This window comes from Mobula birostris, chromosome 3 (assembly GCF_030028105.1).
Source record: "Mobula birostris isolate sMobBir1 chromosome 3, sMobBir1.hap1, whole genome shotgun sequence".
Lineage (NCBI taxonomy): Eukaryota > Metazoa > Chordata > Chondrichthyes > Myliobatiformes > Myliobatidae > Mobula > Mobula birostris.
Window position 1 is genome coordinate 9,322,737 of NC_092372.1, and position 13,190 is coordinate 9,335,926.

General features: G+C 44.1%; 1 protein-coding gene across 1 annotated transcript in view; it reads left to right on the forward strand.

The window, feature by feature from the left end:
• Window positions 1–3,311: 3,311 nt before the first annotated feature.
• The window catches only part of dcc (DCC netrin 1 receptor), a 1,002,879-nt gene continuing 993,000 nt past the window's right edge, over window positions 3,312–13,190 (forward strand). The window contains exons 1-2 of the mRNA XM_072252112.1: window positions 3,312–3,366; window positions 5,235–5,555. Coding sequence (XP_072108213.1) covers window positions 3,312–3,366; window positions 5,235–5,555 — 376 coding nt within the window. The remainder of the gene's footprint in view (window positions 3,367–5,234; window positions 5,556–13,190) is intronic.

Here is a 13,190-nt window from a genome sequence, read left to right on the forward strand (position 1 = left end):
CCCCTTTGGCAGTCCGCTGAAGCTATTGATCCCTTCTCAGTATTTAAATATATAAAATAAAATCTATAGAATTACAACTAAGCCAATTATATTGAAATACAGTTATCAAAATACTACTGTGATTTGTTACCTGCATGCATAATTCAAGGAAACGATAAATTTCAGTTTGAGGCTAGTGAAAATAAAGATAATTTTTTTTCCCATCCAAGTTCACGGACCCCCTGTTAAGAACCCCTGCATTAAACAGTCTTGGATCTTGAATCTTGAATGTGATCTCAGGATTTAGTGAATATTTTCTGACTGAAGTCAGCTGGACTGCAGTGGTGACGTTGTCGGTGAAAAACACACAGTAAAGGTGATGTATGAGAAATCAACATTCCCCCATTTTCCACCTGAGTGAATTACAACAAGAAGAACGATGACGAATTGCTGAAGGCTATCTTGGTTTCTTTACAAATACTGCAATATTGGGATCAGGATTATGCCTCATTGCAGCAATGAAAGATGATGTGAGACACCTCCTGGTCTTGCAATGTTACAAGTTTGATTCCCTATTATCAAACACAGGGAATATATTTCATAGAGTCATAGAAAAGTACAGCACAGAAACAGGCCTTTCAGCCCATCTAGTCCATGCTGAGCCATATAAACTGCCCACTCCTATTGACCTGCACCTGAACCACAGCCCTTCCATCCATGTAGCTATACAAACTTTCCTTAAATGTTGAAATCGAGCTCGCATGCACCATTTGCCCTGCCAGCTCATTCCACACTCTCAAAATCCACCGAGTGAAGAAGTTTCCCCTTATGTTTCCCTTAAGCTTTTCGCCTTTTGCCGTTAACCCATGAACTCTAGTTGTAGTCCCACCCAGCCTCAGTGAAAAAAGTCTGCTTGCATTCACCCTTGCATTTGACAAGGTTCCACACGGTAGGCTTATTCAGAAAGTTAGAAGGCATGGGATCCAGGGAAGTTTGGCCAGGTGGATTCAGAATTGGCTTGCCTGCAGAAGGCAGAGGGTGGTGGTGGAGGGAGTACATTCAGATTGGAGGATTGTGACTAGTGGTGTCCCACAAGGATCTGTTCTGGGACCTCTACTTTTCGTGATTTTTATTAACGACCTGCATGTGGGGGTAGAAGGGTGGGTTGGCAAGTTTGCAGACGACACAAAGGTTGGTGGTGTTGTAGATAGTGTAGAGGATTGTTAAAGATTGCAGAGAGACATTGATAGGATGCAGAAGTGGGCTGAGAAGTGGCAGATGGAGTTCAACCTGGAGAAGTGTGAGGTGGTACACTTTGGAAGGATAAACTCCAAGGCAGAGTACAAAGTAAATGGCAGGATTCTTGGTAGTGTGGAGGAGCAGAGGGATCTCAGGGTACATGTCCACAGATCCCTGAAAGTTGCCTCACAGGTGGATAGGGTAGTTAAGAAAGCTTATGGGGTGTTAGCTTTCATAAGTTGAGGGATAGAGTTTAAGAGTCGCGATGTAATGATGCAGCTCTATAAACTCTGGTTAGGCCACACTTGGAGTACTGTGTCCACTTCTGGTCACCTCACTATAGGAAGGATGTGGAAGCATTGGAAAGGGTACAGAGGAGATTTACCAGGACGCTGCCTGGTTTAGAAAGTATGCATTATGATCAGAGATTAAGGGAGCTAGGGCTTTACTCTTTGGAGAGAAGGAGGATGAGAGGAGACATGATAGATAGCCAGCGCCTCTTCCCCAGGGCACCACTGCTCAATACAAGAGGACATGGTTTTAAGGTAAGGGGTGGGAAGTTCAAGGGGATATTAGAGAAAGGTTTTTTACTCAGAGAGTGGTTGGTGCGTGGAATGCACTGCCTGAGTCAGTGGTGGAGGCAGATACACTAGTGAAGTTTAAGAGATTACTAGACAGGTATATGCAGGAATCTAAGGTGGGGGCTTATATGGGAGGCAGGGTTTGAGGGACAGCACAACATTGTGGGCCGAAGGGCCTGTAATGTGCTGTACTATTCTATATCTCTATATCTCTATCTATACTCCTTATAATTTTGTATACCTCTATCATATCTCCTCTTAATCTTCTATTTTTCAAGGAATAAAGTCCTAACCTATACATTCTTTCCATTCAACTCAGGTCCTCCAGACCTGGCAACATCCTTTTAATTTTCTCTGTACTCTTTCAAACTTATTTACATCTTTCCTATACATAGGTGACGAAAACTGCACACGTGGGAAAATTGATGATTAACCTAAACTTTTTACTGATGCACCACAGAAAGCATTCTGTGATTCTGGATACATCAGGGCTTGGTATGGCAGCAGCTCTGTCCATGACTGCAAGAAACTGCAGAAAGTTGTGGACGCAGCTCAGCACATTACAGGAACAAGCCACCCTCCAAGAACTCTGTTTACACTCCTCGCTGTCTCAGTAAAGTAGCCAGCATAATCAAAGACCGTACCCACCCCAGTCATATCATTCACCAGAGAGGCAGCGCGCGTGGCCTCTCCGAAGAATGATATCTGTAATCTGTCAAGTAGAGTACCATGTACAATTCTGATTTAATGGAGACAGACGTGAGAGAATGGAGGAACATCTGGAGAAACTTCTGAAAAGCCTGCTTTGCTGTCGCTGCTACTGTGTGGTCCGGAATCTCCGGAGCAGAAGGCCCTAAGTCCTTGGTTTTGCTTGTTTTGGCGGCCGGGGCGAGGTTGAAGGCGCTCGGGAGGCTGTATCGGAGGGGCTGGTCGGAGGCTCGAAGTTTTCGGATGGACAGACTCAGTGTCGGCTGTGGTTGGGTGCTTCCAATGCATCGGCAGTTGTCGGTGCCTGGAGGTTTATGGCAGGGAATTTCTCCCTTTTGCCGCCTGCTATCGGGGACTATCGGGAGTCGATCAGGACTTGAGACTTTTTTTTACCGTGCCCATGGTCTGTTCCTTATCAAATTATGGTATTGCTTTGCACTGCTGTAACTATATGTTATAATTATGTGGTTCTGTCAGTGTTAGTCTTTAGTTTGTCCTGTTTTCTGTTATATCGCTCTGGAGGAACAGTGTATCATTTCTTAATGCATGTATGCATTTCTAAGTGACAATAAGCGAGGACTGAGTGTTCTCATAATCTAATCTTCTCACCTCTCCCAATGGGCAAAGCCTGAAAGTACGTAGCACCAAGCTCAACCAGAGTTTCTGCCCTGCTGTTATCAGTCTATTGAATAATTCTTTAGTATGATGAGTTGGACTCCTCGCCTCACAAGCTATCTCGTTATGGTCCTGAACTTTATTGTGTACCTCCACCAATACCAACTCCAATGAGATCATGTAATCCGGATGCCGAACTCACGTCTCCCCAAACAGATCATTTACTCCTGCCTGATGGAGGAAGGTCAGTGGGCAAGGAAAACAGTTCAGAGATAACATCAAAATCAGTCAGAGGAAATCTAACATTACATCAAAAAATTGCAAACACATGGCACTCAGTAGATACACCTGGAGGAAATCTGTTCGCTATTTTAGAACAACCTCTGCTCTGCCACAAAAGAACAAGCAGCAGCTGCCAAAGGAGAGACTGAAAAATCACGAACCACAGCCACCACTTACTCTGGCCCACACTGCACCGGAGTACGTGAATCCTGGATCAGCCTCTGTAGTCACCTGAGGACCCACCAACAGACAAGCCCTTTGGACAACATCATATCTGACTTGCACTGCACTTTCTCTGTGGCTGTTACACATTATTCTGCTTTGTTCTTGTTTTACCTTGCTCCATCTCGGTGCGCTCTGTAGTGACCTGTATGAACAGAACGCAACACAGACTTTTAATTGTATCCTTTTCATCAAAGGGAAGTTGGTTTTCATGACGTGCTGAGCTGTGTCCACAACCTTCTGCAGTTTGCTGCAGTCATGAGCTGAGCAGTTGCCGTATTAAAGAATATAAGAGCAAGGATGTAATGCTGAGACTTTATAAAGCACTGGTGAGGACTCATTTGGAGTATTTTGAGCAGTTTTGGGCCCCTTGTCTTAGAGAGGGTGTGCTGAAACTGGAGAGGGTGCAAAGGAGATTCACAAAACTGATTCCAGGATGAAATGGTTTGTCATATGCAGAGTGTTTGATGGCTCTGGGCCTGTATTCACTAGAATTCAGAAGAAACAGGGATGGCCTTGATAGAATGGATATGGAGAGAATGTTTCCTGTGATGGGGGAGTCTAAGACTAGAGGACATAGCCTCAGAATAGAGGAACATCCTTTTGGAACAGAGATGAGGAGGAACTTCTTTAGCCAGAGTGTGGTGAATCTGTGGAATTCTTTGCCACAGGCAGCTGTGTAGGCTGTCTTTATGTATACTTAAGGCACAGGTTAATAGTTTCTCAATTGGTCAGGGCATGAAAGGATACAGGGAGAAGGCAGGAGATTGGGGCTGAGAGGAAAATTGGATCAGCCATGACGAAATGGTGCAGCAGACTTAATGGACCAAATGACTTAATTCTGCTCCTATATCTTATGGTCTTATGGTCATACCAAGTCACGATGCATCCAAAAGGATGTGTTCTATGGTTTATCGATTTAAATTGGTAAGAGTCGATGGGGGCATGTCAAATTTTTTTAGCAACATCAAGACTGAGACTCACTGAACAACTTACACTGAGTGGCTACTTTATTAGCCATCTCCTGCATAGTATGTTTGTGATCTTCTGCTGCTGTAGCCCATCCACTGCAAGGTTCAATGTGTTGTGTATTCAGAGATGCTCTTCTACACACCACTGTTGTAGTGTGTGGTTATTTGCATTTCTGTCACATTCCACCAGTCTGGCCATTCTCCCTTGATCGCTGTCATTAACAAGGCATTTTTGCCCATAGAACAGCCGGTCGCTGAATGTCCTTTTTGTTTCTCGCACCATTCTCTGTAAACTCTCGAGACTGTTGTATATAAAAATCCCAGGAGATCGGTAGTTTCTGAGATACTCGAACCACCCGGTCTGGCACCAACAATTTTTTCATGGTCAAAGTCACAGAGATCACATTTTTCCCATTCTGATGTTTGGTCTGAACAACATGTGAACCTATTGACCATGTCTGCATGTTTTCATGCATTGAGTTGTTGCCAGATGATTGGCTAATTAGATAGGTGCATTAATGATCAAGTGTACAGGTGTATCTAATAAAGTGGCCACCGAACGTATAACTTTATTACAGCATAGTTCGACTCTGTGCTGCTTTTAATCCCATACCTTTGTTTTTTTTTTCCATTTTAGGCTCGCTGATCAAAAGGTTCATTTCGCTGAGATTTGTTTCTGAGCCTTCGGACACGGTCACTGTGCGAGGCGGATCGTTTCTCCTAAACTGCTCGGCAGCGGCGGACCAGGGCCCAGTTAACATTAGCTGGAGAAAAGATGGCGCCTTCCTAAACCTGGTCATGGACGAGAGGCGACAGCTGATGCCAGACGGATCCCTAATGGTGCAGAACGTGGTCCACACAAGGCACCATCGGCCTGATGAAGGCCTGTACCAGTGTGAGGCTTCGGTGCTGGGGGCAGGATCAATAGTGAGCAGAATGGCTCGCTTAACTGTGGCAAGTAAGCAAGGATCGCATCAAGGCGAATTTTCTTTCCTTTCCTTCTCTGCCAATGTTATTGGTTTTAATTGCAGCATAATCTTAACTTGTTTCTGTCACACGAGTTTAATAAGACAAGGTGGCCACTATAAGCTGCTCCCTCCACTAGTAATCGATAGTTCTATTTTGAGGCTAATGTCCAATGCTGAAATGACATCTCAGTTGTGTTGGCTTCTCTCTGTTACCGGTTCACCAAGCTTTTTCTTGACTCAATTTGTAACGTGTGAGAATTGAGCATCTGGCTGCCAAAACCAAACATGAAGCACTGACTGTCTCTTGTCAGTGTTCCACAAAATCAGCAATGGATTTACCAAGAATACTTGCTCCCCCACCCGCCTTGGTCTGTAAACTCCGGTTGGAGAATTCCCAGGATGTTCCTGAGCATCAAACTACAGACTTTGCTGATTGCTTTGAACTGGTTTTAAGGAGAAAATGAAATCACAATGCTGTTGGTCGTTTTATTTTAGTTTCAGTTACAAGGAGAATCTTAGCAAATCATCTTGCTCTTCCGTGCCTGTATATTTTGTGACTGGTACAGTATGAGTACAAACTCATATAAAAAAGAAAATATCAAAGCAGGAATGTAATGCTTAGGTTTTATGTGAAATTGGTCAAACTGTGCTTGGAGTATTGTGAGCAGTATTGGGCCCCTTATCTAAGAAAGGACGTGCTGACATTGGAAACGATTCAAAGGAAGTTCACAGAAATTATTCGGCGATTAAAAGGATTCCCTTATAGGTCAAGTCAGTGGTGAGGAAGGCAAATGCAATTTTAGCTTTCATTTCCAGAGGACCAGGATATAACATCAAAGATGTAATGCTGAGGCTTCATAAGGAATTGATCAGACCGCACAAAGTACTGCGAGCAGTTTTGGGCTCCTTATCTAAGGAAAGATGAGCTGTCACTGGAGACGGTCTAGAGTCGGTTCAGAAGAGTGATGCCAGGAATGAAAGGGTTATCGTATGAGCAGTATTCGATGGCTCTGGCCTGTACTTGCTGGGGCTTAGAAGAATGAGAGGGGAATATCTCATTGAAACCTATTGAGTATTGAAAGGGCTGGATAGAGTGGATGTTGAGAGGATGTTTCCTATAGTGGAGGAGTCTAGGAACAGAGAGCATAGCCTCAAAATACAAGGGTATATCTTGGGAACAGACTTGAGGAGGAATTTCATTAGCCAGAGGCGGGTAAATCTGTGGAATTCATTGCCACTGATATCTGTTGTGGACAAGTCTTTGGGTATATTTAAGTGGAGGTTGAAAGGTTCTTGATTAGTCAGGCTGACAAAGGTTACAGGGAGAAAAGAGGAGAACGGGGTTGAGAAGGAAAATGGATCAGCCATGTTGGAATGATGGAGCAGACTTGATGGGCCAAATGGCCTAATTCTGCACCTATGTCTTATGGTCTTAAGATCTTCGAGCAGGCTCATCGACGATGGAAAGGGAATAGGATTGAAAATGTGCAGATTTTCCAGAAAAGTTACAATTCACCCCAACAATAGTTTGGAATTACTCAATATTTTGTATTCAAGTCAGTAAATCAGAGATTTTCTTATTGGCAACTTCTACTTTTGTAGGTAAAGAAAATTAATAATCAACTAATATTGGTTGTCTGTCATATCCAACGATGAGAGGAGGCCTGTGCGAGAGAGATTTTAAAGTGGAAAATGTTGTTGCACTGGGGCAGTTCCATTCTCTCAGCCTGGGAAGTCCGGGTTCAGTAGGACGAGTAGTCATCAGTCATCTCAAACTGGGGACTTCCTTGGTTGCTGTGGCTGACCATGATTATTTTGTGCATCATCATACCCTTTGCTCCCCCTGGAGTGTTACATTAGCACCTTTTCTAGCCATTGGATTTCTCTGTGGATCTCATCACCCTGTCTGCCAGAGCTGACTACGCATGAAGGGATAGGCATGTCTCTATCTCACTGAGGTATGAGGTGGCCGCTTACACTCTCCTGGTTTAGCCTGCCTTTCAAAGCGGTGTACTGATGTGTGGCTGCTGTCACATGTAAGCAGCTACTTGGAGCCACAGGGGAGAGCTGAGTGTCTAGAGGGGACCAAAGGTGAGTGAGCTGCCCCAGAATGGACATGACAAATTCCTTCAGCATAGGAGTTACCCCTCCCTGGGCACCCCAGAATCCCAATGATAATCAACTATTACAATCAGGTAAACGATCATGCATTTGATGAAAGCCATCTGTGATACATGAAGACAAAAAGGCTGTTTCCACAGGAGTTCTCTTTCATACTTGTTATTTGAACAAAAATTCTCTTGAATATTTGGCATCATAATATGACTGTACTCCATTGTTTTGTCTGGCTTTCTGGGATCGCTACACATTTACTGGCACTATTTTTTAATCAAATGTAAAAATAATCATTAAGAAAGCAGAAATTTGATGATGGTATTTGGATGGGCTGCAGCTGGAGGAAGTTCATGTCAGGTAAGTAGTGTTGGATCTGGTGATCCTGCAATCCAAAGGTTCTTCGGAAGTCAAGAATGAGGCATAAAGCTTTTTGGTTACGGCTGTTAAAAGTGCTACAAGAACAAAAGATGACCAAAGAAAGACAAAGGAAAGGAAATAATGAGCATCTCATACGCAGGCTAAAAATAAACAAAGTTTATTCTATGATAACAATTAACCTATAAAATAGCCAAATTACAGTGGCGTGATATGATTTCAAACTTTCTCCAAGTTCCAGCATATTTTCTCTTCTCCCATTCCTCTTCTTTATTTCCCCACTCTGACCTCTTACTCTTCTTCTCACCTGCCTATCACCTCCCCCCTCCTGCTTCCCTTTCTCCCATGGTCCACTCTCCTCTCCTATCAGATTCCTTCTTCTCCAGCCCTTTACCTTTCCCACCTATCACTTCCCAGCTTCTCACTTCATCCCCCCTGCCCCACCCAGCTGGTCTCTTCTACCAGCTTGTCCTCCTTCACCCCCCCCCCCCAGCCCCACCTTCTTATTCTGGCATTCTTCCCCCTTCCTTTCCAGTTCTGATGAAATGTCTCAGCCCATGATGTACACTGTTTTTGCCTCTCTGTAGATGCTGCCTGGCCTGGTGATCTCCTCCAGCATTTTGTGCGTTTTGCTCTGGATTCCCAGCATCTGCAGAATGTCTTGTGTCTGTGATATGAATTGAGCTGCCTTGTTCATACTTTTGGTAACATGCCTCCAACCTTACAGAAACAAATGGCTTCAGCCACTGCTATTGTTGATCAGAGTGAAATTGAGTAATAGGATTCGCGACAAAATCCTTACTTATAGATCCGAGTGTATCGTCATCTTTCTCCAGAAACTGGCAGCTGTGATATTGATGCACTCACCCTTGCTGGGGAACTGAGAAAACACTCAGATTGCTTTGACTTCCCAAATTGCCTGCAAATGATACGATCTGAGATGAGATTGTGTCGGGGGTGTCAGACTCTCTATATTCTCCTTGCCTGCGCAGAATTTTAATTCACCTGTCTTGCACTTGGGATAAGGAAAGAACCACAGAGACTTACTCATCACAACTGCCTACACCATTAGGAAACAATGCTCCTCTGTCAGAAAAGCTAAATAGAAAGATCAGAACTTCAACAGACAGCAAAACAAAAATTAAAGATTAAAGATTAGCTCTATTTGTCACATGTATATTGAAATATACAGTAGAATGCTTCTCTTGCATCAAATGTACTAGTGAGGATTGAGTTGGGTTAGCAAGCAAGAGGCACAACACTTCCGGTGCCCAACGGGCCTGCACCCTGGTCTGCTAATTTCCTCCAGCATTTTGCATGTGTTTCTGTTTTTGACAATGTGGAGCTGAGAGTGAGTTTGTAAATCCGGTGAGATCAAAGGATGTTAGGAATGGCGAGGGCAGAGCACTGCGGGAGGTATGTGGGACCGGTGATGGAGAAGGAGTGCCAGGGGTGGGGGTTGGCGTGGGTGCAGACACATCCAACCCTCAGACACCAGGCAAGGTCATTTGATTCCAAACCACTGGTTTATTGATCATTACAGAATGTCTCCTGAGTGCTTCCCACTCCCTCCCCTCTCCCTTCCCCTCTTCCCAACCATGATTCCCCTCTCCCTGCCCCCTTCCCACTCTCAGTCCACAATAGAGACCCATCTCAGAATCAGGTTTATCATCACTCACATATGTCAGGAAATTTGTTGTTTTTTGTGGTAGCAGTACAGTGCAATGGTTTTAGACACCCTAGCTATATATATATATATATATGCCGAAGACTTTTGCAGAGTTCTGTATATATATATAAATAAATAAGTAGTGCAAAAAGAGAGCAAAAATAGTGAGATGGTGTTCATGGGTTCAATATCCATTCAGTAATCTGATGGAGGAAGGGAAGATGCTGTTCCTAAGACAATGAGTGTGGGTTTCCAGGCTGTGAGTACTCCTTCCTGATGGTAGCAGTGAGAAGAGGGTTTGCCCTGGGTGATGGGGGTCCTTAATGACAGATGCTGCCTTTTTTGCCAAGCCGCTGAAAAGCAATGCACTAACCGCTAATGCGACTATCCCAGTATCTGTGCACAGTTTAAATGCAGGTATTTGAGGAAGTCATCTTCTCTCAATTCAGCTACACATGAACTGTTTAACAATCTTTCTCTGGAACTTGCTGACATACACACCACCGTTTCTTCATTTTGTTTTGTATTTATTTCCACTTTTAGCATTTATATGCATATGTTTGCTAACCCTATTGCATAAAGGTAATGTTTATGGGATCATACAAATTAAATTCAATATTTACAATTTTGTGTCCTTTCATTCAACATAACCCAATCACAAGAGAAATCATTTCAAAAGACCATACGATCATAAGACATAGGAGCAGATTTAGGCCATTTGGCCCATCTAGTCAGAACTGCCATTCCATTATGCCTAATTTATTTTCTCTCTCAACCTCATTCTCCTGCCTTGTTCCCGTAACCTTAAACACCCTGACTAATCAAGAATCTATCGATGTCCACTTTAAATATACCCAATGACTTGGCCTGTACAGCAGTCTGTGAAAACGAATTCCACAGATTCACTACACTCGGGCTAAAGAAATTCCTCCTCATCTCTGTTCTAAACAATGTCCCCCTGTTCTGAACCTGTGCTCCCTGATCCGAGACTCTCACTCCATCCTCACCATGTCTACTCTATCAACTTGCGCTCCATTTCCTTTGGGGTAAAGAGCTTTTGTCTCCTAATATCATTACAGCTGAGCAAAACATGCCTTAAAATCTTGTTGATCAATGATAATGTTTATTGATACTGATCTACATCCTGCTGTATGCTTTGACAGTTTACCTTACTATCCACAGTTTTGTGTTATCTGCCAATTAACTAAGCAGATCACCCGTACTGCTGTCTACAACTTCATCAATGGCCTCGGTTTCCTTGTTCTTTGGAGTAACAAGTGCAAAATGCTGCAGGAACTCAGCAGGTCAGGCAGCATCCGTGGAAATGAATAAACAGTTGGCCCTTCATCAGGACTGGAAAGGAAGGGGGCAGATGCCAGAATAAGAAGGTGGCGGAAAGAGAAGGAGGACAGGCTGGAAAGTGATCATTGCAGCCAGGTAGGTGGGGGAAGGGGGACGGTGAAAAAGCTGGGAGGTGAGGGGTGGAAAAGATAAAGGGCTGGAGAAGAAGGAATCTGATAGGAGAGGAGAGTTCGCGAAAGCGAAGGAGGAGGGGCACCTCAGGGAGGTGATAGGCAGGTGAGGAGAAGAAGTAAGAGGCCAAAGTGGGAAATAGAAGGAGGAGGGGAAAAAATCACCAGATATTGGAGAAATTGATGTACTTGTCATCAGGTTGGAGGCTACCTAGATGCAATATGAGGTGTTGCTCCTCCATACTGAGAGTGGCTTCACTGTGGGAAAATAAGAGGGAGCACTGGATACAATAATGCACATTGCAATGCCCAGTACAACACACTTCCTGTACTCGGGTGGGCATCTGACTTTCAGAGCAACGACTAATGAGCCCTATCCACATTCCACTGGCCTCTACAGTCCATTCTCATCACAGAGAGTCACAGAATAATACAGTACAAGAACAGGCCATGCCTGTTCCACGTTGACCATAGCATCCTCCCTGCTGGTTCCAGTTGCCCACGTGTGGCCCATAACCCTTCAAACCACTCACTTCCATGTACCTATCCAAATACCTCTTAAATGTTGCAATTATATCCACCTCAACCACTTCCTCTGGCAGCTCATTCCAGGTACTCACCACTCTCTGTGTAAAGAAGTTACCTCTCACATCTCATTTAAATCTCCACTTTCTCATCTTGTGTCTTGGATTCCCCAAAGTTGGAGAACTGGGCACAATGTTACCAAAATATACAGTCAGTGGCCACTTCATTAGGTACACCTGTACACCTGCTCATCAATGCAAATATCTAATCAACCAATCATGTGGCAGCAACTCAATGCCTAAAAACATGCAAATTTGATCAAGAGGTTCAGCTGTTGTTCAGACCAAGCATCAGAATGTAGAAGAACTGTGATCTAAGTGACTTTGACTGTGGAATAATTGGTGGTGCCAGATGTGGTGGTTTGAGTATCTCAGAAACTGCTGATCACCTGGGATTTTCATGCACAGCAGTCACTGGAGTCACAGAGAATGGTGCAAAACACAAATAAACCCAGAGTGTGGCAGTTCTGTGGGCAAAAACGCCTTGTTAATGAGAGAGGTCAGAGGAGATTGGTCTGACTGGTTCAAGCTGACAGAAAGGTGACAGTAACTCAAATAACCACACATTAGGGCAGTGGTGTGCAGAACAGCATCTCTGAGCACACAGCACATCGAACCCTGAAATGGACGGGCAACAACAGCAGAAGAACATGAACATACACTCAATTGGCACATCATTAGGTACCTAATAATGTGGTCACTGAGGCTACGTCCACACTAGACTGGATAATTTTGAAAACGCCGGTTTTGCGTAAAAACAATAGGCATCCACACCAGGCGTTTTTGAAAATACCTCTGTCCACGTTAAAACGGGTATTTGGGCGAATCTCCTCCGACTTGGCATGTGTAGGACACATCTACAAAAAACAAGCAAAGAGGAAATGGTATATTTGGTGCACGTTTGTCCAGTTACAGACTAGAAAAACTTCAAAGGAAATTGCTAGACGACAGACAGCTGATGGCTTTGGCGCAGGAGGACTTAAAACTGAAAAATCAAATACTGGGGTGTATGGAGGCAGCCGACAGGGAATTCACGGACAGTATGACCCGGCTGACGACAAACATTGAAAAACTGACTAACTCTGTTGCAGGGGGATTTGCAATGATGAGGAATATGATGGCTCTCCCCGCCCCCCCCAGTACTTTTCACTGCCACAATACCAGCCTCACAGCCACTACAATAGCTACACATATGGACACACAGACCTCCAGGTGGCCCCACCAACATCTTCCCCACTCCCACAGAGGGGTCACTCTGGAAACATTTCCTACAGCCATAGTCTCTTCACCGATGAAAGGGGCGACAGGTTTTTTAAAACCTCCGGTTATCCCGTACACACTACAACACCCAACCAGCGTTTTCAGATTTAAACACTCTGGACAGCGTTTTAGAAAAGCTGTGTTTTCGGG